The sequence below is a fragment of the Drosophila takahashii genome, chromosome 3L (assembly GCF_030179915.1).
Source record: "Drosophila takahashii strain IR98-3 E-12201 chromosome 3L, DtakHiC1v2, whole genome shotgun sequence".
NCBI classification, from domain to species: Eukaryota; Metazoa; Arthropoda; class Insecta; order Diptera; family Drosophilidae; genus Drosophila; species Drosophila takahashii.
In genome coordinates this window covers 2,094,025-2,119,906 of record NC_091680.1, presented here as the reverse complement: position 1 = coordinate 2,119,906, position 25,882 = coordinate 2,094,025, and the positions used below count along the sequence as shown (strand labels likewise).

At 39.6% G+C, this 25,882-nt stretch overlaps 3 protein-coding genes across 10 annotated transcripts; all 3 read left to right on the top strand.

Annotated features, from left to right (window-relative positions):
* The first annotated feature begins 301 nt into the window (after positions 1 to 301).
* cue (Protein cueball) lies at positions 302 to 9,628 on the top strand. The gene is made up of 4 exons (XM_017138458.3): positions 302 to 705; positions 6,022 to 7,429; positions 8,219 to 8,552; positions 8,613 to 9,628. Exons 1-4 carry the CDS (start codon positions 597 to 599, stop codon positions 8,712 to 8,714), a joined length of 1,953 nt encoding a protein of 650 aa, XP_016993947.2. The 5' UTR covers positions 302 to 596; the 3' UTR covers positions 8,715 to 9,628.
* Positions 9,629 to 11,696: 2,068 nt separating this feature from the next.
* On the top strand, positions 11,697 to 18,790 carry hfp (Poly(U)-binding-splicing factor hfp). Of its 5 annotated transcripts, none has more exons than XM_017138446.3 (5): positions 11,697 to 11,843; positions 12,898 to 12,991; positions 15,316 to 15,610; positions 16,142 to 16,645; positions 17,389 to 18,790. In XM_017138446.3, the coding sequence occupies exons 1-5, from the start codon at positions 11,841 to 11,843 to the stop codon at positions 18,395 to 18,397; spliced, it is 1,905 nt and encodes a 634-aa protein (XP_016993935.2). In that variant the 5' UTR covers positions 11,697 to 11,840; the 3' UTR covers positions 18,398 to 18,790. The 5 variants fall into 5 exon arrangements, with proteins under 5 accessions (XP_016993935.2, XP_070070705.1, XP_070070706.1 ...); XM_070214604.1 differs by lacking the exon at positions 11,697 to 11,843 and adding an exon at positions 14,360 to 14,504 and having other exon boundaries at positions 14,878 to 15,610; XM_070214605.1 differs by lacking the exon at positions 11,697 to 11,843 and having other exon boundaries at positions 14,878 to 15,610.
* A 395-nt stretch (positions 18,791 to 19,185) lies between these two features.
* On the top strand, positions 19,186 to 25,393 carry LOC108055189 (protein zer-1 homolog). 4 transcript variants are annotated; one of them, XR_011418416.1, is made up of 10 exons: positions 19,186 to 19,485; positions 21,205 to 21,561; positions 22,404 to 23,218; positions 23,278 to 23,402; positions 23,463 to 23,634; positions 23,693 to 23,854; positions 23,915 to 24,076; positions 24,291 to 24,782; positions 24,846 to 25,097; positions 25,158 to 25,393. XR_011418416.1 is itself a non-coding variant. In XM_017138460.3 (10 exons), the coding sequence occupies exons 2-10, from the start codon at positions 21,261 to 21,263 to the stop codon at positions 25,005 to 25,007; spliced, it is 2,295 nt and encodes a 764-aa protein (XP_016993949.1). In that variant the 5' UTR covers positions 19,186 to 19,485; positions 21,205 to 21,260; the 3' UTR covers positions 25,008 to 25,393. The 4 variants fall into 4 exon arrangements, 3 of the variants coding, with proteins under 3 accessions (XP_016993949.1, XP_016993948.1, XP_070070472.1); XM_017138460.3 differs by having other exon boundaries at positions 24,291 to 24,440; positions 24,537 to 24,782; positions 24,846 to 25,393; XM_017138459.3 differs by having other exon boundaries at positions 24,846 to 25,393.
* The last annotated feature ends 489 nt before the right edge of the window (positions 25,394 to 25,882 follow it).

Below are 25,882 nucleotides of genomic sequence, written 5' to 3'. Positions count from 1 at the left end.
ATTATTGTTTTGACATTACATATATTTTTTCTGATTTTTGGGACAAAAACTATGTTGCTAGGTTGTTAAACCAAGCAGTAAATAACCTGTATTTTTGGTCATTTAATTTTTAATTTTACAACTACTTTATAGTTTATAGGTGAAAGCTTGACTTTAGTTATAGCTAATTGCAATACTTGGAAAGATTATTAACCATAATTTGAAATATTTTTAAAATATTTCCAGTAACGGTTATCGAAATTAAGCATATCGAATTCAACATATCGATATGGACATATCGAATATACCTTCCAATATTGCCATCACCAGCCATGGAGTTGGAGTCCGATCGAATCAAGTGATTTTAAAAATTAGTTTAAAAAAACTTGTCGGATCGAGCGGTCGCAACCGGGTTCCGCGGCGCGTACTTTCAAAACCCCTCCGAAAGTTACGGACTTCAGCGCTTTTTTCTAGACTCCTTCCTTCCCGCAAATCAACCCTTCCCCTTCCAATCGGCCAAGCAACGGCACCTGCATCGCAACCCCCCGTAAACCTAACCATAAAGCCAGACGGTTGTGCAATCGAAGGTGTCTCCGGCTATATAATCCACCTGTATAATGATCCGAAACCGAATCGGAATGGAAATGGCAGCACTGCCAGCTTTAATAATCGCCATCGCCACCTGCCTGCTGATGACCCCCGTCCACGGAACGCCACTGGAGTGGGGTAAGAGAGGAACCTTCCAGTGGGAGGAGGAATTGGGAATAGAAGGAACAAAACAGTTAGGAGATAGCACACCTGGCAACTCTGGAGCCTAACCTTCATTTTACCGTCGCTTGGATTTCAATTAGAAATCAAGAAATCAATTCGACATAAACAATGCAGCCAAGTGGTCTTATGTAATCGCTTGACATTAGCCCCGTAGCATATTTCCCATGTGTTTGTGTCCGCTATCAGCTGACTATCGGAGCTGCCCCGCTACATAGGAAAAACGCTTTTTTTATCTCTCTTATCAGTGGCAGAGGCGCGCTTTTGCTATCAATGCACACGTCGCTGATAGCTGATAACCAATAGCCAAATAGTTTAATTCTAATGTGTGATACTCATTGTTATTAGACGTTTTCCCCGTGTTGCTGTTGTTATTGTTGTTGTTGCGCTTTCTCCATGCTCTCACTCTCTTTGAGGGCTCAACGTGGCCGGCAAAAACAACTGTGAAATACAGTTGAACTTCGCTAACTTTCAACTGATAAAAGTAAAAAAAATTCAAAAATCTCTAAATTATTTTAGTGACCAACCCATAAAAAGGTTATTAAATTAAACCATTAAAAATAAATTTAAATCTCCTTGAAATCATTATTTCTTCACCTTGAAGCTGCACTGTACGATACAGTTAAACTAACCAAAATTCCAGCTCTCCAAACTGGAAAAACCACTGACCATTAGGTGAAGGTGAAAATTTGAATTTAAAATTGGTCTCCACTCCATGAAAAGGGAAATTCTCTGCTGAAAGATAGTTCTTCAGCATGGAGTTGCACTGTAATCGGCATTTGCCACCACTTTGGGCCGCCATGTGGCCGAATCACTTTGTCACGTATGCCACACAAAACATCGCCGGTTTGTTTAGATTTCAGCGATTTCTCAAATTTCCACAGTCCCCAGGGGGGAATCGTGTTTCAAATCCAGAGCTCTGAGTTCTGTATAACTTTAAATTTAAAACCTAGTGTCGTGGAATTTCTATATCTCGCAATCCGAATCCATTTAATTCCCTTCTAATCAAGCAGGCGCACAGATTGCTTGGGTAAAGAAACCCAGAAACAGCCATCTGGAAACCCGATCTCACTTGACTTGACATATAGCATATATAGCATATAGATCGGAGGGGCCCACGTGCGACTTGGGAACTTTTCCGAGGCATTCCATTAACACTTGCTCGCTTTCGCTATTAGATAATGCTAATGGGTGGAAATCGCACCGTGACGCTTTGAAAGCCGTGCGAAAATCCATATCTTACGGGCGTTTCAAGAGATACCGGCTATTTCATGAGTTATATTGGGACAGCCATAAGAAATATTGACCGTTGGTCTATCAGGCATTTTAAGTAGCGCCATTGTAAATCTCAATCACTTCAGTTTATATCTGGATTGTTCAGGATTGCACCAGGAACTGTAAATCCTTTAGTTTTAATTCAAATTTCTTCGGGAATATAGTAACTTTTTAAATATAACACTGAACAATTACTTTAGTACTCTTGAAAACGATAAAACTGTTTAGAAAACTTCTTATCAACATCGAAGTTCCATGAAACTTTTATGAAATGAAACACTTTACAGAAAAAATATTTCTCATATATTTTTTTTTTGCAACATTTTTCTGAGCTTGCATTTATTTTTCATAGATTGGAATTTAGCTTCCTTTGCAAAATTTGTGTTGCACTTTATTTTTATGCTGACACAACACATATTTATGCTAGCACTGAATTATAAAATACTTTACACAATCACTTTAAAATAACTTACCTTAAGCACGGTTTTAAATTCAAAAGTTAACTTTTATCACTTTAACAATGTAGCTTTAGCTTTTCAGCAATAAATTCACTTTACTAATTCACCAACTAAAAGGAATTTTATGACTTTAAAGTTTGTGAACTTACCTGGTCATTTTGTTAAAAACTATAAAAGTTTATAAATACTTTACAGCTAAATAAGTAGTGGTTACGATGTAAATATAGTAATTTAAAGTTATTTAAATGTAACATTTAAAAAGTATAGATAGCGTTTATAATAGTAATTAGTATTAATAGATTAGTTTTTATGGGTCTCCCCGGTCAGTTTTCAATCAATAGCTCTACAAATGAACTCCGCAATTCGCAGGTATTATGGTATATTGCCAATTTAGCATTTTCTGCATCGATAAAAACGTTGACCTCAAACCAGAAGCGTGGAGGTCGACGGAAAGGTTCGTTCGCAACTGCGTTTTGGAGTGGTAAATGCTAGGCTTGTGTTTTTGCGGGTCTTTATTTTACAGCCATGGATAATTGGAATGAATCATGAATAACCAATAGCTATGGCCTACCAATGAGATTATCTATTCGAAGCTCTGCAACAAGGATTTGAAGTTATTATAAAAAGCTAAAATAACCTGTAGTTAAACAAGTTTTTGTATAATATCTTTTTGCAGTTTGTTGTGGTCTTTCGGTGTTTTTTTCCCACAGCGACAGTGACCTAGAAAGGTGTTTTTGGTAGAGTTTCTATAAAGCTATAGGGCCAATGACCAGGTCGCGAGTGATGAATGGATAATCGATCGGATCTGTTGATCGATTGGTTATGGGGTTATTGTAAGAGGAACTGTGAAAGTAAAGCCTTGATATGATACAAAAACACTATACAGTATTCCATATACAATCCAATACGGAACTGCTACCATTTCGGTTGTTTTCTGTTCCGTCAGCTGCAGTTTTTCCCATTTCCGAGTCAGGATTGTTTGCTTTATTTGTTTGTTTGCATTAAGGCAGGTGTCGCATTTTACCCACCTGCCTGGCTAATTAAATAAACGACTAAATGACACACCCCCCTTCAGATCAACAGGTTCTTTGATCTCGTTTGCGGGGAGATTCTGAATCAAAATTAAAAATCCGAGGGGTAAGGCAGATTTTTGGTACCCCTTATCATCAAATCATGTCACCATTTGTATTTTTGCACACCAATCTCTTGGGACCGCCATGTTTTTGTGTACGAATTTCAAGTTTGCCATTGATTAGGGGATCTGATACTATTATAATATTGCCTGATCCTGACGTCACTTGGGTTTCAGGTGTTGTTGTATTGAGAAGTTAACTCGTAAATTTAAATCCATTAGAGATAATCAATTATTTTTTGAGAATATAAAGCAGTTGTTAATTAAAAGTGTTAATCAACATGTTATTAAGCTTTAAAATGCTTTTCTTATGACTAAATACATTTGTAACTATCCAGTTTTCGAATGAAAATTGAATTTATAAATTAGGAATATAGCCAGAACTTATAGTACTTTAATTAAAAGTTTATTAAGCTTTTAAATACTTAACGTATGATTGAATTAATTTTATAACAACCCAGTTTTCCAAAAAAAACTTAAGATATTTAAAGGTTATAAACCGAAACCCCTTCTTATATATTTTTTAAAAGCACTCCCCATCAATCTCTTGCTTTATAAATCAAACTCACTAAGTACTCAAGTCTTAACCAAAATCAGATACCAGAAATAGCCTTGAATAACATTATAGAAAACACTTTTGAGTGATTAAAATTGATTTCTTAGGTCAGAGAGTTTGACATCTTACGTATCAAGGGATTTCCCTCGGGGCTTTTGAAGGTTGACGTCTTCGGATCCTCGTCGCCTGTTGACTAATTTACAACGCCCTTATCAGTCTAGACCCTATAGACCCCTTCTAGTTTTTGATGATTTCGATTTCTAGGTATTAAATTTCCCGAAGCGGCGCCGCATTAAATAATCAATTAATAAAAATAAAACGCAGTTCGTTGAAAATTCATTGCCTGAATGTTGTTGCAAAATTCAATTCGAGTCGCAATTTCCACAAATGGCGGCGCTTGATTGGAATTCGCGACACTTTTGGCAACTTTAATGGGGGGCTCGACAATTTGGGGGCCTTTTGCCTTTGATTGAGCTTAATTTCCGCAAATAAAGCAAGGGGTCTTATACTCTTATCGATGTGATAGAAGTCAAGTGATGCTATCGGTCACGTTTGCCAATTCTAGAAGCCTTCCAGAAACTATTTTTGATTTCCACAGTAGTTGTTTTCACATTGGCACTGAAGCATATCGGTTTATAGATAAGATTACTTAGATAAATGCACTCGATTATCCTCATAGTTATTGGTGATTTAAATTTGTGGTAAATGAGTCAGTGGTGTCGGTTTCACTATATTGATCACGTAGCTGTCATCGCGATGATCGGTCGATAAATAAGTCCGGCTGGGAAAAACTAGTTTGTTTCGTTTATTGAGCCCCTTAAACTTTTGATAAAAATAATTCCAGCATAGGCAAACATTTAAAAAAGTGGTAAATACAAGGAAACTGGAAATACTCTAAATATAAAATGGGAATGGAAACTTTGGAAACTACCTTAGAAATTACTAGAGTTTTACAATCACTTAAAAAGATGCTTTAAAGTATGCAGTATAAAAACAAGAGAGAACGCTATAGTCGGGTGCCCCGACTATCAGATACCCGTTACTCAGCTAAAGGGAGTGCGAAAGAGATGGAGAAAAACTTTGATCCGCCGTAACTTTTTAACGAATGGTCCGATTTAAAAAATTTCTTCTACATTTCGATAGGTATTGATAAACACAATAAAACTGCATTTTTACTTTTCCAAAATATTGAAATTTTTAAAATCGTATATAAGCGATTGTGGGCGTTAGAGGGGGCGTGGCACCCTTTTGAAACAAACTTGCGCTGCGTAGGAACTCCTAGAATCTGCATGCAAAATGTCAATCTTCTAGCTTTTATAGTTTCCGAGATCTCAGCGTTCATACAGACAGACAGACAGACAGACAGACGGACAGACAGACGGACAGACGGACATGGCTAGATCGACTCGGCTAGTGATCCCGATCAAGAATATATATAGTTTATAGGGTCGGAAACGCTTCCTTCTACCTGTTACATACTTTTGCACGAATTTAATATACCCTTTTACTCTACGAGTAACGGGTATAATAATTTCGTTTTCTTAAATGAATCCATGGGATTTTACCTTAAAAAATATTTTGTTGCATACTTTTTTGACGCAGTTTTAACTTTTTAGAAATTTATAAGTGTTTTTAAAGTTCTACGTTTAGAACTATAGCTTGAAAAATATCGATAGTTTGCTATATCTCGATATTTAATTTCTGGTTACCATCAAAACATCGATTTTATCGAATTGATATTGTCGAAATATCGAAAATATCGATAATTTTCAAGTTAGAACCTATACTATATATCTCTTACCTAACCAGACTAAGATATCTTCTAACTCCCTTCTTTATACAATCTTTTTCAGACTTTGCCGTCACGCTGAGGACTCGGATTCAGTTCATGGACAGCAATTGGCAGACGATAGCCACCGCCGCCCATCAGTTCGACGAGCTGTCCGCTCTGACCTTCGACGAGTCCGAGGAGCTGATCTACTTTAACGACCTGAAGCACCAGAATGGCAGCATATTCTCCCTGAAAAGGGATCTCCTGGCCGCCTCCCATGTGGTGGAGCAGACAATTGCTCGCACAGCCAATGAAACTGTGGGAGGATTGGCCTACGATCCACTGAACATGAACCTCTTCTGGTCGGATAAGGAGCACAAGAAGATCTTCTTTGCCCCCATTCATGGTTCAGTGGCTCCCAAGGTCCTCGTAGATCTGAGTGCCGAGGGAGGATTACCCGATGGCGTGGCCGTGGATGTTTGCCGCCGGAAGCTCTACTGGACCAACTCGAACCACTCGCATCCCTCAGTGGAACGCATAAACCTCGATGGCAGCAACCGGACCATGATTGTCAACTCCTCCATTCACATGCCCAAGGGCATAGTGGTGGATCAACTTTCGGATCGTCTCTTCTGGATCGACGACCTCGATGGCATCTACTTTTCGGTGGAGAGCACTAAGCTAGATGGTTCCAATCGTCAGTTGGTGTTGAAGGATAAGAACCAGGAACCTCTGAATCTAGCGGTAACCAACGATGCCATCTACTGGACCGACAAGACGACCAAGGCGGTTTGGCGGCATCCCAAGGTGCCGGTGATTAAGGTTACGACCACCACAAAGCCAGCTGAGGAGGATGAGGATACCACGGATCAAACCAACTACGATCCCGAGCCTGTTATGGAAATCAGTCCCCTCGTTCGCGTTGCTAATCTCAGCGAGGAGGCGCGAGGCATAGTGGTGCGCACTGGATTCTACCAGCGGCTGCAGAAGGATCACCACTGCGCCAGCATTGTGCGCAAGGTGAAGGAGCGCCTGGACGAGCAGAGCAGCAAGATGGAAATACGCTCGCTGCTGGACCAAAAGATGAAGATTCTCGAAGACGAACGCTGCATGAACGGCGGCGAATACAAGCCGCTGACCGATCTATGCATCTGTCCCACCGGCTTCAAGGGATCGCGCTGCGAGATCCGCGAGTGCCACAACTACTGCCTGCATGGAACCTGCCAGATGAGCGAGTTGGCCTACCCCAAGTGCTATTGCCAGCCGGGATTCACGGGCGACCACTGTGAGGTGAACCTGTGCTTGGGATTGTGCTTGAACGGCGGTCACTGCAGGGTTTCCAAGGATGAGAAAGAGCCGCCCAGCTGTGAGTGTCCCGCGCGGTTTGGCGGAGCTCGTTGCGAACAGAACTCCACCGAGATCTGCTCGCTTTTCTGTCGACTGTTGAAACACGAACCGGATACCTATGTGCCCTTTGGCTGCCACAATATGTAAGTAGTCCTGTGATTTCTTCTAGAAACCAGAGCTTGTACAAAACAGTTGATTTGGTTTCGGTCTGAGCGAAACACTTCGTTTCAGTTTATTTCGGTTTTCAGTTGACCGTTCTTAATTGAAAAAAAAAATTGTTTGGTCCTTCAACAACCTATTTTTGGGAACGTATGTATAAAACGGTCCCAAAGAAACTATTAGTAGATGAACAAAACTTTGAAATGCTCAGTAAAAACGGTCTTTTTTTGACAGTTTCACCTTTCCTTTGCCTTACACCTTTAAGGCAATATATACAACATTTTTTTAAAATACCTATATGGTAAATAACTTAATTATTAGCACCAGGCGAATTGCAGTTACTGTTACCATTATCCTCAAAAGAATTCGCGGTTTTTATACTTTTATGATAAAGCGCCATTGGTGATGCTGTATATACACTGGCCAAAATCTCCTGAAGAATTCGCGGTTTTAAGTCTTGTAAGACAAAGCCTCTAAGTGATGGTGTTATACGAGTAAATATATACAATGGCCATCATCGCGGTTTTTATTTTGGTTGATAAAGCGTCTAAGAGATAGTGTTATGCTAGTAAATCTTCTTTATCTTCCGAAGAATTCGCGGTAGGTAAAAGTATAACTGGAAATATTGGTCTGCTAAAGTTTTGTACTTCTTACTTAATAAAATCCAAAACACTCTTTGTTTAAGATTTTTATAAATAAAAAAATCGAATTATTTTTAAAAATTAAATTTCTAGTAGAAACTCCAACTAATTACATCTTCTAACCCCTTCCAGCTGCGAGGAACTGGCTCAGGCGAACAGCACCAACATTGCCGTTCCGCAGTACACGCATTTGGAGGTGTGCATCACGCCCAAAGTCTGGACCAGCAGTGTGATCATCATCCTGGTCGTGGGCATCGTTTCCAGCCTGCTGCTCGTGGCCGTAATTATACACGGCATCCGTCGCCTGTACAAACCCAAGCGGCCGAGGATCAGGAAGACCTTTGTGGTGCGCAAGCAGGCCAGGACGAACTCGGCAGGAGACACGCCGCTGACCAACAGGCCACTGGCCACCGAGCAGTGCGAGATTACGATAGAGAACTGTTGTAATATGAACATTTGCGAAACGGTAGGGGTATCTACCTTTATTTCTTAAATACTTTTCATTAACTATATCTATATTTTGCAGCCCTGTTTCGATCCCAAGCTGGTGGAGCAGACGCTGGCCAAGTCCAGCTGCAAGGAGGACAAGAAGATACTCATCCACAACATGGAGGATGATCTGTACTAGGGTCTCTGTACCCCGAAAAACCAACTGAAACCTTGTGATAGTCGTCGTCGTCGAGTGCGGATTGGTATTCGAGCTTGAAAAGCTGCTGCCCGCCCGGCCCTCGACCCCGTTAGCCGCCAAGGTGCTCACCCAGGCAACAAGCAACTAGAAAAACTAGAGAAACCAACCACCAACATGCAACAAGCACTTAAACAACTTAAAGCTACCGATGAGCCTGGAACACTTAACACTCGCCAAACAAGAAACCAACCAACAAACCATTTACTTAAGCCGAAGCCACTTACATTTCTGTGTACTTAGCGATCCTGGGAGGCGTGCTTCGGTCTCGTTAATTTATTCGTAGGATCATTTTATCATCCCAGGATTTAGGATTTTTAGCTCAAAGCCTCATCTAAAATTTTACACTTATTTTTGAAGTTTTCTTTCAATTTTTATTTGGTTTTTATTTTGAATTCGTCATGTTGATATGAAAGCAAGTCGCGCGACTGACATTAGCTTTAAAAAAAGATTTACAAAAAGAAAACGGAATACGCACGGATACCAAGAGCCTGTAGATCGTAATAGACCATTGTGATTGTGATTACTTACATCTAAGCTGTTGTAATTAACCCTTTCAAGTGAGTCATTGTTCAAGTTCCTGCACCCCCTTGTTGTGAAATCAAAGAAAAACAATAGGTAATCCCCCTATCCCACTAATACGCTAAATCTTGCCTTTTCGGGTGATCCCTTCCCGCTCTCCTCATCCCCATCGTGCACTACTTAAGAAACGTCAGAGAAAAATACCCAAAAACAGTGGGGAAAACTCTTCAGAAAGACCGAGAGTTGTAAATATTAATGCATAGTTTAATTTTAGTCGTAGTCCTTAAGAAAAGGGTTGAATAAAGAAAAACTACATGCAGTTGTAAATGGAAAAAGGTGTGCTTACTTGCATTTTACAAGGGCATTGTTGTTATTTTCTTTTGCAGATCGTCACGTAAATATAGGGGGATTCCCTAAACTGTTGAATTGCTGAATTGTTGAATTTTGGTCAGCTGTTAATCAGCTGTTCCATACAAAGTCAACTTTTAGAAATTTCAGCAATTCAACAGCCTCGGGGCTGATGAAAATTTTGTTGAATTGCTGAAAAGCCAGAGCAGTGTTGGGACATACCTAGATACTTTTACCTAGGTACGTACCTAGGTACAATTTAGTGGTACCTTTTACCTTACCTAGGTATACAAATAATTGAGTACCTTTTACCTTACCTAGGTATTTATTTTTATATACCTTTGGAATTATTAAGGTACTTACATAGGTATTAAACATTGTTCTGATTTAAAATAGCCAAATCTGACTGCGACACTGTAGTATCGTTTCATTGTATCGTTTCGTTTCAGAATTGTAATAGTCGGAACGCAGCATTAATAATTCAGCCGTTCTATTGTTTGTTTTGTGAAGTTAAAACTAATCGCAGTTTTTTTTATATAATTTTGTGCACGTATGTATGTTCCCATCACTACATCAATTTATTTATTAAACCAAAGTGTATTTGGCGCGCAAAAATGCCGTATGTACGTAAACAAACGGCATATACATGCATATGCACAATATATAGTCAATGTTTCTACATACGGAATTTTTGCGCGCCAAATATGTACATGAGGGTTTCATAAATACATTAATGAAGTGATACGTGCATAAAATTATTCATGCCGCGTGGTTTAAAAATATATGCACATATTAAAACATTTAAATTTAAATGAAATGAAAAGATATTGTTTGATTAAGACGACTAAAAACTGAAAACTAGTCTTATTTTAAGTTTAAATGATTACATTGAACAAAACAAAAAAATTATAAAAAATAAAAAATACCTTATAAATACCTTTTACCTTTACCTAGGTACTGGGAAATTTAAGTACCTTTACCTTACCTAGGTATTTATTTTTGACAATACCTTTTACCTTACCTAGGTAAAAAAACACAGTACCTTTCCCAACACTGAGCCAGAGTTGTCACCTTTTTTTAAAAGTCGTGGCAACTCTGTAACATTTTAGTATCACCAGTACGCATTATTTATTTTAAAATCAACTTAGAAAGCATATTTGTGGTTCTTTATACCTCGGTAACACTTTTAGACAGTAACTAGCAATAATAAATCAAATTTTACGTGCTTTTAGTTTCGTGAAATTTTTCAACAAATAACAGCTGTTTGAAAATTCAACAGGAACCATTTTGGGTCGTTCCCTTAATTGGTGAAATTTTTTGTTGAATTTTCAACAATTCAGCAATTCAACAGTTTAGGGAATCCCCCTTATGTATTTGGGTGTGGATTCATAACCCGGATGACGAATGACACCAGCGCACATTTTTTCTAATGCAATTTTTAACTTTTATACATTTTTTTATTCTTTTACACTTGACACTCGAGGAAATTATTTTTTAAACAAATGAATAGTTAACTTTCTTACTCACAAATTTTATCTAAATAGCGACTGTTGGGGCTTTTTAAATCGGAAGTCTCAAAGGTATCGTAAAATCCAACCGATAAATTATAAATGTAAAATTATCGTATGGCACATTGGGGATACTCTATTTATTTTTAGTTTATTCTATAAGTTTATTAAAAAAACAATTTATAAAAGAGATTTTACTCTAATAATTTATAAACTATCATATCAGTATATTAAAAACATATTTTAATCGAAGAGTTTTAATACTACAATTTTATAATACCATAATTTATTTTTAATAAAACTAAAAATTAAGTTAATTAATTATCGTTTTTAGAAAAAAAAATGTAGATCTGTTATGTTTTCCGAAATTTATTTTTTAGAACTTTATTTAAATATTTTACATTTAAAAATAATTTACTACTTAAAAAAAAATATTTTTTTAAAAAAATATTTTAAAATAATGCTCAACCGCTAAAAGATAAGTATCGGCATTTGAAGTTGCCAGACGGTCGTTGAATGTCGATAGTCACGACCAAGAATCGATAGTTGAGAAAAGCGAAAACATCGGCTGAAGTACCACCACTATTTCGTATCCATCTTGACAAAAATTTTCGCAAAAGAAATAAAAGTTAGCAAATAACAGCGTTTACGGATAACAAATCGCCACTAGAATAACTGGAAAACAGCGAACATGGTTAGTATTAGCGAAAACCGATGGAATAACTTCGCGGGATATAGTTTATAGTTCCACATCGCGTGTTTCGGTTAGATGTGAAATTTGCGCATTTTTTCGGTACCTTGCCAGTGGCGTTGCAGTGAGCGGTACAAAGGGGGTACTTTACGGGGGGAGGGACGCTGTGCGTGTTGGTGGATGGGGGTGGAATCGATGTAGCACCCCTTCGTGACCTTGCCTTGCATTTGGGCACTAGTACGTCACAATTGCGGACCCCCAGCGGATGTGTATCTATCCGAATTAACACCACGCGCTCCCGCACCTCCGATTTCGTCTATATATGCAAGTACAGCCCTTTGGTCCCATATGAGGATTTTACCTGAGAAAGGGTGAGAGGAGGGATGAGAGATGGAAAGATCCGTAAAAAATCTACCTTTAACATATGGTGAAACCTTGTTATCTTCTAGTTTAACCTTATCTACTGTAATCCTCATTTGGTACAGATAAATTGCATATTCCAAATGCATTTCAGACTGATAATAGATACATATATAGAAAATATAAGCAGATGGTGGAATTTATAGAGTGTTTATTATTTTTACGAAATACATAAGCAATACCATTAAAAAGGAGTAAGAGATCTATCAATCATAGACGATTTCATTATATGACCATATGGAGGAACCATATTATCTTACAAATTAACCATATCTGCTTTTATGAAATCCATTAGAAACACCTTTTGAAAAAGTGTACATAAATTATTTATCAAGAAGATCCAATTATTTCAGCATATGGTGTTACCCTTTTTATCTGTTACATTGTGCATATCCACTAAAATAGTTACTTATTTATAATAAATAATAATATTGTTAGTTCTGTGATCATTTAGTAATTGGGGAATATGTTAGGATACTCTAATATATTTTAATTTTTCACATTTACATTACATTACATTTTAAAGTAATACATTACATTATAAACTGTTTGCTCAAACCACAAAACCCTTGGTTAGGGTATATAAACATTTTACTTAACCCCTTTTAACCCACTTTTTCTTAATTTCCTTTTACAGGGCAGCAACGACAGAGCATCGAGATCACCGCGTTCGGATGATCAGCGCGAGATCAGCGATATGCCGGCCACCAAAAGATCGCGCTCCGACTCGGGTGAGTTTCCCATCTGTCCGTCTATAAATAGCTATGTATGATGGAATGATAACCGTGGCGATCAGCACATCGCCCCCAAAAAAATTAAAAAACATGTTGTGTATGTCTGAGAATGAGCTTGGCACATAGGTTCAATCAATGAGAGCAACCAAAAACCAATCCAACAGTCCACGAAACGGAATCCACGAGGAGGAATCCCCACGGCCTTCCAAATTGTATTGTATTTTTTCGGTTGTCCAAGCATAAAACATAAGCACATCTTATATTTTCTCTCCTACTTTTGTACTTGTACTCTACTACTACTACTACTCTACTCCGTTGCATCTAAAGGGCAGCACTGACGCCACTAAATAATCGGTTTTTCTTTTTGTTCTGCTTAAGTAATTGCAGACTTCATAAACGCACGATGAACTCAGAACTCAGACTGTGAGGTGTGAGGTGAGGTGAGAGTCAAACAAATCGATTTGAGAGTCAGTCTATCGCCAAAAAAATCGAAAAAGGCGCGATCCGCAGTCGATAAACGAAACGATAACAAACATATATGCTAAATAACGAAAGCGAAAAACGCGCAATGAAATGCGTATTGTTGTTCTAAAAACCTAGGGCATCAGTGAGTCCCGAACAAACCGTAAACCAAAAACCGCAAACGAGTCGACGAATCGCCAGAACTAATCCAAAATGCATATATAACTATTATCTCTCTCTTTCTCTTTCTTCTATATCTCTCTTTTTTAGTTCTCGTAAGCGTTTTTCTCCTTTTAAGTTTGTTCCGCCATAAGTACATAAGTTTTCGAAAATCGAATTCGAAATCGAAATCGATCATCGGGTATTTGAGATCGAGAGAGAGATGACCGATTAGATAACTCCACTACTACTACTCTACTACCAATCTACTACTACTACTACTACCAACCAATCAGCCACAAAAACAGCCCAATGCCCAACCAAGTACATCGACATTAATCCGCTTCTAACCAACAAAGAGCCACCACGTCGGAGGACTGATACTGATCCGGGTTCCGAGATTCTGATTCTGGCTCCGGTCCTGTCCTGGTTGCATTTACCATTTAAGTACCAATGATTTTGTGTTTTGTCTTAGCTAGTGAAGAACCAACAGTCCGTCCTGTCATTTGTCTGTTTTTAGCTAAAATGGGGTATTAAACATTGAATTATTCTTTAGTTATTCAAAAGATCTTACCGATCACCTTCCTTTCAAAGTAATCCCATACATTTTGGATCTTTGGATCCCAAGTTCTGCTCCCTGCGAGCCCTAAAACATTAAGCGTAGTTAACAGCCTTTTTTACGTAGGTAGGGCGGTGGAGAACCTAACCAACTTAAACATATTGTTGCTCTTATTATCGTTTCAGCGTCTTGTTTTCTTTTTTTTATTTTTCTCTTTTTATCACTGAGCAATGTAAAATGTGTGTGACCCTTCTTCAAGTCAGTTACCACGCCCCCAACTCATGGAAATCGAATACGAAAACGAATACGAATACGAAAACCGCACCTAAGGTTGCTTATAATTTCTAATTTTTATAAACTACTCGCCCGAGCTGAGCACACGCGAGGAGTTTGGCTTGGTAAATCCCTGATGATATGATATATTTTGTTGCGTTTGTCTTCTGGAGGGGATTCCCCGGATATCCTGCTGTGTGCCCAGTTCGCCTTGGTCGATCGCACATAATCGGATGTGTGTGTGATTTTGATTTGATATGCATTACACATTACTCTCGAAACAACACATTACCTCCTGTATTTTATATTATATATAATAACCACACTGCATCACACATACACACTACGTATATCAATCAATTTGCCTATCGATAAGCGAATATGTTTTATTTGACGGGAGCTTTCTCTTTTTATTCTTGCATTTTTCCAGCCTTGACAAATAAATGACAAAAACTCAAGCCCCTCTGCATAAACGATAGAAACTCATAGAAAGACTCTCTCATCCAACGTGAAAGCATATTAACCTTAAGTATCCAATAATCAATGATCCAAAACAATCGTTATCGATCGATTAATTTCCGCGATCCACTCGAGGAGCCACCTCTATATGATTAACAATTTGTTTTCTTATTTTTTCTTTTTTGTCTTCATCTTTCTTGCAGGCAGCAGGCAGTTTTTGTCTTTATTTAAGCGGTTTCAAAACGCAATCTCTTGATTGTCAATTTATCTGTGTCCCAGAAAAGACAGAATGAAAAAACAAGTCAAATCGAGTCCCAAACAAATTGCATAGCTGATGATCAACTGAAAATGAAACTGAAAACCCCCCATTCCCAGTATGAGATGCACTAATCCCTCTTCCCAATTCTAGGCAAGTCCACGGATTCGAAAATTCCCTACCTTTCGCAGCCCCTGTACGACCTCAAGCAGACGGGCGATGTCAAATTTGGTCCGGGCACCCGATCAGCGCTCCTCGGTCTTCTGGGCGGCGCCCTGCCCAAGCTCTCATCGGAGCAGCACGATCTGGTCAGCAAGGCCAAGAAGTACGCCATGGAGCAGAGCATCAAGATGGTGCTGATGAAGCAGACCTTGGCCCACCAGCAGCAACAGTTGGCCACTCAGAGGACGCAGGTTCAGCGACAACAGGCTTTGGCACTCATGTGCAGGTGAGTTCAGGGGTTTTTGATTTAGGGCTTGGAAAAATATCGACATTTTTCTATTTCTCGATATTTAATTTGAGTTTTTTCTTTAAAACATCAATATTATCGTATCAATATCGAAAATATTGTCAAAATATCAAAAATATTTAATCAATATTGTCAAAATATCGATAATATCGAATCAATTTTTACAAAATATCGAAAATATTGAATCAATAGTGACAAATATCGAAACTATCGATTAAATATTGATAAATTATCGAACATATCAAATCAACATGGTCGAAATATCGGAAATATCGATCATTTTTAAGCTCTATTCTAAAGTATTTTGTGCCAAACTGGATGATGCATAAATCTATAATGTATGTGGCGAAGATTGGCTACCCCGACTGCAGCTTCGAGTTACTGAAGGCAGTCGCTGGGTTTTCAATCGCTGTGCTTTCTTAGCTGATAAGATCTGACTCCAAAAACTAATAACTTTCATTTCCACCACTATAAAAACTGTATAAACTAATAACCTTTCCCTTCTTGCAGAGTCTATGTGGGCAGCATTTCGTTTGAACTCAAAGAGGACACCATCCGCGTGGCCTTCACACCCTTTGGTCCCATCAAATCCATCAACATGTCCTGGGATCCCATCACGCAGAAGCACAAGGGTTTCGCCTTTGTGGAGTACGAGATACCCGAGGGCGCCCAGTTGGCGCTGGAGCAGATGAATGGCGCTCTGATGGGCGGCAGGAACATCAAGGTGGGACGTCCGAGTAATATGCCACAGGCCCAGCAGGTCATCGATGAGGTGCAGGAGGAGGCCAAGAGCTTCAACCGCATCTACGTGGCCTCCATCCATCCCGATCTCTCGGAGGAGGACATCAAGAGCGTCTTCGAGGCCTTCGGGCCCATTCTCTACTGCAAACTGGCCCAGGGCACCTCACTGCACACGCACAAGGGCTATGGGTTTATCGAGTATGCCAACAAACAGGCCATGGACGAGGCCATAGCCAGCATGAATCTCTTTGATCTGGGTGGTCAGCTACTGAGGTAAGTGTATGAATTGATTCAATGAATGAATTAATTAGAATTTTGAGTTTAATAGAAGAGAATGAATTTGAATTTTGAGTCTAATAGAAGCGAATGAATTAGAATTTTCAGTTTAATAGAATTGAATGAATTTTTATTTTGAGTTTAATCGAATGAATGAATGGCATGAATTCCGAAATAATTCAAGCGACAATTTCTTTTGAGGAAGAAAGGGCCATCATTTTGTGGTTAAATCTGCCTTAATTTTATTTACTATGCAGTTAACATTAATTTGTTAAAAAATGTTCACTTTTTGTACTCAAAAGAAAGCGCAAAAAAATTCTGGCAAATTCCAAAAATTCATAAACATTATTCATTCATTAAATTTGAAATGAATTAGAAAAACATTTAATTTATTTCACATAGAATTGAATTAAACAAATCAGAAATTTCATGGCATACACAGAAAATAAAGATCAAGAAATTTAATGATCAAGTTATTCATATCATTTTCAAATGAATAAAGATTATTTTAATCTTTTTTTATATTATTTGCTCAAAAAATACTACATTTGGTATTTTTTATGATATGATAAAATATCATGTTGATATGTTTGAATGTTAAATTTGACATAAATTATATCGGTTTTTTATTGATATGAAATAAGATAGAAATAACCCTATTTCATATCGTTTTTTTTTGTTCTAGTGTAAATTAGACTTTAAAGAGTAAAATCTAAATCTAATCACTATATTCTTTACAGAGTGGGTCGCTCGATTACGCCGCCGAATGCTTTGGCCTGTCCGACCACAAACTCCACAATGCCCACGGCTGCCGCGGTGGCTGCAGCAGCGGCAACGGCTAAGATTCAAGCTCTGGATGCGGTGGCCAGCAATGCGGTGCTGGGATTGTCGCAAAACACACCTGTTATGGCCGCCGGAGCGGTGGTTACCAAAGTGGGTGCCATGCCAGTGGTTTCGGCAGCCACATCGGCGGCTGCACTGCATCCTGCTTTGGCTCAGGCGGCACCTGCCCTTCTTCCGCCCGGCATTTTCCAGGCTCCCTCGCCCGTGGCGCCCAGTTTGCTGGGTGTTCCCGCCGGACTGCAGCCTCTTCAGGCGGTGGTGCCCACTCTTCCGCCTCCCGCCCTCCTGGCCACGCCCACGCTGCCCATGACTGTCGTCGGTGGTCCACTAGTGCCCACTGTGGCCACTTTAACCGGCGTGGAGACCAGCAATGGAGCAGCAGCTGCTGCTCTCTCGGCCGCTGCGAATAATGCCGCTGTGACGGCAGCAAATCTGTCGGAGAACATCAAGAAGGCCCACGAGAAGCAGCAGGAGGAGCTGCAGAAGAAGCTGATGGACGAGGGCGATGTGCAGACGCTGCAGCAGCAGGAGAACATGTCCATCAAGGGCCAGAGCGCCAGGCAGTTGGTGATGCAGCGGCTCATGCGACCCGTGGACTCGAGGGTAATCATTCTGCGAAATATGGTCGGTCCCGAGGATGTGGACGAAACGCTGCAGGAGGAGATCCAGGAGGAGTGCAGTAAATTCGGCACAGTCAGCCGGGTGATCATCTTCAACGAGAAGCAGACGGAGAACGAGGACGACGACGAGGCGGAGATTATCGTTAAGATCTTTGTGGAGTTCTCGGCCGGAGCGGAGGCCATGCGAGGAAAGGAGGCACTCGATGGAAGGTTCTTCGGCGGCCGGAGAGTCGTCGCCGAGCTCTACGATCAGGGGATTTTTGATCAGGGAGATCTATCCGGTTAGAAGGAGGATTTGAGATGATCCCCATCTTTGTTCTGTCATTTTTTACGTAGCACCTAAAAACGCAAAACGATACAAGTTTATTTATTACGCCAGTCCCGGAAACAACCGACCATTGTTGAGCGGCGCGGCAGCCAGATTACAATTATGATTATGATGATGATGATGAGATGATGATTATTCTGCAACGCAGTGATTTAGATTTAAAAACCGAGAGATCCCCGTAGCGAGGACAGCAATGTTCAGTGTTTTTGTATTATTGCTTGCCCTCGAAACACAGAGAACCACAAATGGAAGCCCCAAAAAGCACACAACGGCCGACTAACAACGTGTACATTTACATTTGATTAATTTCAGCGCTTAACTTACAAAATAAATAATAGTTTCCCATTAAAACTAGTGTTTTTGTTAGGTTTGGGTTAAATATTAAGGAACAGAGGATGGCAATCAGGCAAGAAATGTCATTCTAGCACTTTATATTTCTGATTAGGATGGAAAATGGATATATAAACCATTAATATTAATTTTTTAAGATAGAAATGGAAATTTTAAACAAACATTTAAATTTTGGCGCCAAAAAAAAAGCTTTTGAATAATTTTTATTTCTCATGTACTTATATTTTTATGTTTTATGTATTTTGTTACAACAAATTTCACTTTCTTTAAAAAAAAGCTTTTTTTAATTATTTTAAAATTAAAAAACTTAAATTCTTACACATCACTAGCTCACGCGATTAATAAACTATCGATAGGCAGAGGAATTTTGAAGGTACTTTTCACCGTTACGGCAGTTTTGCCATCTGGGCATACTAATGTGACAAAGAAAATCAAAATAATGAAGTGATTTCCATACGAAAAACGCGAAATAGCAGAAAAACAAATAGCATTTGGTGGCGCTCGAGTGCCGCGGCTAACGGTAAAACGCAGCGCAAACGCGGAAAAAACGCTCGCAACTCGCGAAAGTAGCTGGCAAAATCAAACTAAGACAGCAGCACCAGTGGCAAAACCAAAACCAAAAGCAAAGACAAACGCAAAAGCAGCGAGGGATTTTTGGAGGCTGCTTTTTTTGGGGCGACATTAAGAAATAAAAGGTACAGAAAGCGTGGGGATCTACGGATTCGAAAGGGGATTCTAATGGTTTTGGGGTAAAAATATCCAGACAGCTGTTTGTCGCCCTTTGGAGTTTCGTATTATTCAGGTTTTTCCGTTTTGTCTAGTCGCCCAGATAAGCCAGACAGACTGACGCTTTTTATTGTGTTTTTTGAGCTTTTTTTGTTTTATTTCTTTCTTTTTTTTCTTCAACTAACTACGCACCCACACACATGCAAACATTTTGTTTGTTGGCATTTTTTATTGTACATATTTGTGATAGGCTGATATATGTATGTTTGTGATCCGACTTTTCTGTGCATATACACACGATATAGATTTACACTTTGTTTTGGTCTTCGAAGGAGATTTTCCTGGGATTATAATCCCTTTATTCCTATTTCACCTGGGCAATTAGATGACCCTTGGTTATGTAACGCTTTATAATGGCTATCGGAACCCAAGAAAACAGATTAAAACCACAAAGGCACGTGCCTTTTGTTTGAAAGTCTGGGCAAGATTGGCTAGTCACCAAGGGGAACTCATATTTATAAGGTCAAGCCACTTCCCTTTCCCGAAAAATGATTAGTAAGAAAAAGGTCTAACAAAAAAACCTTAGAAAACTTGTTTAAACAAACACTTTTCTCTAAACATAACAGAAAATTCCAATAGTAATGCTTTCTCTTACCAAAACAATAAATAATAATGTTTTTAATCTTAAATAGAGCTGATTTCTATTAAAGATCAAGTCATTTCCTAAGTGACTTGCACTCTCTAAATGGGATTAGAAAGAAATGTGTTTTACTCTTAAAAATTCACTTCAATTTAATAGTTTAAAAAAAATAATCTACTCGCATTTTCTTATAAGAACGTTAGTTTAATAGTTTTTTTCTTATTAGATCGACTTAGAATCGATTTCACTTAAAGGTCAATCTACTTTCCAATTGACAAACAAATTAGAACGTTATAAATTGCTTTATTTGACTCAGTATATAAGAAAAATTTTATTACAAAGCAATTTTAAATTGTCATCTTAAAGGTAAAAGTAATTTTCATTCATGTTTTTAATTTAATTCAAAGTATCAGAGCACTTTTCACACCCACATGACTTGCAATCTCAAAAGTGGGGCCGTAAAACAATTTATAATCAAACACTAGAACTCAGTAAACAATTAAGTTTATATATTTTTTATGATTAACATAAAACCCACATATATCACTCTAGCAAGGTAATAATAATTAGATTACCCATATACCATTTATACTCACAAGTAATTTTAGTAAAAGTCTGTCTTGAATAGTTTTGATGTTCTATAGTTTTTTGATAGGAAACCTGTTTTCAATTAAATCTCATTATCAACTATTCACCATTTCTATAATAATCTTGATATGATGTCATCATATTGTGGTTTTAAATGGAAAATATAATAATATAGGTATTTCCAATAGGAAAGCATAATATTTTATTAGTCACATTGTGAAATATTATCACCAGAACAATCGTATAAAATGATGTTCAATTCAGAAAAGTCACTGGTATAATTTATAGTTTCCTAGTGAAATATGACAATAAGTACTTTGGATTTGGGACATTAGTAGGTAGCTTTTATTTCAGGCGCTGATGAAATATGTAGCTTAGGGCAAATACCCAATCACACGCCGTAAGACAAATAAAAAACTCCAGATGAATCATGACTCCAACTTTACCATTTATTTTCCAGACAACAGAGGCACCATTAAGGCACCACTGGCGGAGCACAGGAACTGCGGCCCCAAAATGAGCTGCAAGGTGCGGCTGATGGAGGATGGCTCGCTGGACGAGGAGCCGCTGACCCTCAAGGAGATTGCCTACCAGAAGCTGTGCAATAACCTGGACATCATCAGCAGTCACCGCCCCGATGGCCAACGTGGCCTCAATCCAGGCATCGTGCTGCCCAACGAGATCTGCGATGGTTTTCTGGAGAACTACCAGCGCTTCAATCGCCCCCTGGACGACAGCGTCATCCGCCTCTTCGAGGACACACAGCGCACTTCGCTCAAGATCGTCAATCTGCGCAACAGCACACTGAGCAGCATAGGTGAGCGATGGATACCCTGCATCCGGTGTTGTATAATTCCATTGAATATTTAGTAATTGAACAGAATTCACTCGGATATCATGATGTCTTTTGTGTTCATGTAACAGAAATTTAAATATCTGAAACCTTATCCCAAGAGATTTATTCCAAACCTCATACAAGTTTCTCTGAAACCTTCAAAATAATCAATTGGGAAGTGGACTCAATATGTAAATTTATGTAGATCTCAAAGTTTTTCTAGATTTAAAGTCTAGAACGAGAGAAAAATCCATTTGGTTGTACGTTTAAAAACAATCTATAAAGCTTACCCTTGTTAAATTTACCAGAAATTTGAAAGAATGTTTATAAAGTAATTTTTTATCTTGCTCTACTTTTTACTTACTAAAGTAATTTCTTAACTTCTTAATAAATGTAAAAAATCCTGATGTCTTTTGTGACCATCTAACAAAAAAATTAAATATCTGAAACCTTATCTCAAACAATTTATTCCAAACCTTATACAAGCTTCTGTGGAATCTTCAAAATAATCAATTGAGAAGTGGGCTCTAAATGTAAATATATGTAGATCTCAAAGTACATAGCGTTTTTCTAGATTTTAAAGTCTAGAATGATAGAAAAAGTCCATTTAAAAACAATCTATAAAGCCCGCCCTTGATAAATGTACCAGAAATCTGAAAGAATGTTTATAAAGTAATTTTCCTATCCCTTTCTTCTAATTAATTAAGAAAATTTTTTAAATATTAAATTCCAGTCTTTTAAGAGTGTTAAAAAATGCATAAAATCCCTATAAATCTAAAACATTTTATCCCACTTTATTAAACAACAATTTTTATAATTTCCAGGCCTGGAGACCCTGATGCGCCACAAGCTATTCGCCCTGTCCATGTGGTATTGCGACATGATAACCGTGGGCTCTCACCACCTACTCGCCCACTACGGCGACAGTCTGCGATCCCTGGAGCTGGGAATCAGTTCGCATCTGCTGCAGTATGCGGAGCCCAACGAAAAGGAGCCGGTGGACTTCCAGCTGACCTGTCCCCACCTGCGGCGCCTGGTGCTCAACGGCGTGGTGATGCACCATCGGCTGCAGTTCGCCCATCTGCACGATCTGGGCCATCTGGATCTGACCTCCTGCGTGCTGGCCAACTTCAGCCTGGAGGCTTTGGGCTCGCTGCCCAATCTGCACACTCTCATCCTGTTCAATGTGTGGCCCATTGCCAATCAGCTGCATGCCATCTGCTGTTTGCGGCGTCTCTGCACATTGGATATATCCATTTCGAGTTCGGGAAATGGCCATGGAACCTACGATTTGCCCGATCAAACGCTTGAGATGCTGATGGACAATCTGCGGCATCTCACACACTTGGATATCTCGGGCACGAATTTGGCGGGCAACGGGGTGGCCACCAAGGAGTCGACGAGTACCAGCGCCACGCAGGTTAGCACCAAAATGGAGCAGCCCTTTGCCCTTACCGACATCCCGGGATTGGCGTCGCGCACCCAGCGACCGCTGCAGTTCCTCGGACTCTATCACACGGCCCACTGGGCATGCAAAAGACACGATATCCCGGCTCTAGAAGTGGCCGGCGATGCCAACGAGCAGCAGATTCTCACCGCAGCTCGCTATTATCACGACAGACCAGTGCTTTTGACAAGGGTGAGGATGGGTTTTTGCTTGCTTTAGGTGATTTTAATATATATCATCTCCTTTATTAGGTACTCAACGATCTGTACCATCTCTTCCGCTTCGAGAACTGCAAGGACATACACACCGCACTGGATGTTGTGCTCTCCGCCATGGATCGGCATCTCAAGTTCAAGCACATGCAAATCTCCGGCAGGTGGGACTTGATAATCCAGCTAATCAAGACCTTTTTTAATATAAATATTCCTCATTTTAGTGCCACACTGTTCTACATTGTCAAGGGCAGGGATCGCTCCAAGTTTGGCACTCTGCTGCGCAACCACATCATTCGCACGCTGCTGAATGGCATGGAGATGCATCTCACCGACGACACCATGCTACGCAATGGTTACCTCACGCTCACCCAGTTTCACATGCCAGTCGATGTGGTAAGCTAGGGATTATATGATATTCAATGGAAAGAAGCTAACGCTCCTGACTTCACAGCTCTTCGAGTACGAGCGTCTCATCAAGGTCTTGCTGCACGGCGTTTCCAAGACGGAACAGGAGGGCTTTGTCCAGCGCATAGCCATCTATCTGCTAAACACACTCGCTTGCCAGGTGGATGGGCGACAGAAGCTCTTCCTGGGCGAATTAGGAGTAGTTAGTGTATGTCTAGATAGAGAAAACTATGCAGAAATATTTATTAATCTATGATAATCTCAATAGACCATGCTGACGCTGATCAAAGATCGCCTGACTCGCTCCGTCTTCGATGATGTGATGGAGGTGGCTTGGTCCACCATGTGGAATGTAACCGATGAGACTGCTATTAATTGTAAGAGATTCCTCGATGGACGCGGCATGGAGTATTTCCTCAAGTGTTTGCATGTAAGTTTGGGGAGGCTTAACTAATGAATAGAAAACTTTGATGGTTTGAAAGCGATGGAGTTCTTTAAATCTATATTTATTGTCATATTAGAGGAACTTCAAGAAGTGCTAAAGAGGAAGCCCCATAAATATGTAAACTCCTTGGTCTCATTAGCAATTAGCATCCATTTTTTAGTATGAAAAATTCTAAACTATATACCATTTTCCCTGACAGACCTTCCCCGATCGCGACGAGCTGCTGCGGAACATGATGGGCCTGCTGGGCAACGTGGCCGAGGTCAAGTGGCTGCGGCCCAAGCTGATGACCCAGGAATTCATCGAGGTCTTCGCCCGCCTGCTCGACTCTTTGAGCGACGGCATCGAGGTGGGTGATGGTGGTGCTTGTGCGAATTTGATGGCGAGATTGCGGGAGAGAGAGATTGCGGGCAGTGCTAACAACCATGCTAACCTGCGCTTCCAGGTCAGCTACAATGCGGCTGGAGTGCTGGCGCACATTGCCTCGGACGGGGCGGATGCCTGGACGATCAAGACGCCCAGCAGGGAGCACGTTCTGGAGCGCATGGTGGCCGCCATCGAGAGGTGGAACATTAAGAGCGAGCGGAACATCAACTATCGTAGCTTTGAGCCGATCTTGAGTCTGGTGCGCTGCTACGAGACGCCGCAGTGCCAACATTGGGCGGTCTGGGCTTTGGCGAATCTGACGCAGGTGGGTTATACTCTCCTTAAATTTTATAAAGAATTTATAAGTTATTCTATATATATCGATCAGGTTTATCCCGAAAAATATTGCCAGCTGGTGGAGCAGGAGAACGGCATCCAGATCCTCAACGAGCTGATCGAGCACGAGAGTCCCTACTGCGAGATCAAGCGGATCGCCCGCCTGGTCATCGAGCAGTGCGACTCGGGATCGGATCGCATGGTCGAGGGTTAAGCGGATATCTAGGATATAGCACCTTACATTTAGGATTCGAGTTTGTTGTAATGTTTTTTTTTTCCTGCTTCCTCTGTTTCCCGTTTTAAGGCAAGTGTGCAAGTGTTATGCGGTTCAAGAGATAATATCCCTTGACTTTTGTGTTTACAGCGAGAATTAAGCAACTAGCAACCTAAAAAGAGAGAAGGAAAAGCAAGCAAAAATATTATTCGATAATTACATAATTACTAGATTATATATATGTATGTATATCACATGTTGTAAGCCAGCGATCTTTTTAGGCCGTCAGAAGTGTAAATATTGTTAAAACCGGAAAAGAGGAGGATTAAACTATAACAAGACAGCTGGAGATTAAATAAATCCTTAAGAATTCAATTCCCCATGGATCGATAGTAGTTCTTCTCTCTAGCGATATAGATAAATGTATTGAATATTGAATTTAACTGTGCGATCTGTTCCTAGATTTGTGTTCATTATATTCGATGATGCCCGCTCCCCGCATTTTTCTTGTGCCCTTCGCATCATCCACCTTAAATCGCTCCAAGTTCTGGAGAGGATCGTTCTGCATAATCTAGCTATACAAAAAAACTAGACCGTAAGCGACTGTAAATAATTGCAAGTAAAAGTTTTTAAAAGTTCTGCGCTTGGCATTAATAATATTTATAACATTGTATGTTATCATTAGTTTACCTTATACTACGATTACGTATATATATAATTTGATTCGTAAGCGACATCACGCCTGTGTCTTACACTTTCTTTTTATCATCCTGAAATTACATGAAAGTCTATAAGAGAGTTTTCTTCCACACTTATTCCCTCTGTTGTTAATTTACCATTTTACAGTTGAACTTTTTCTTTAGGATTTTATTGGT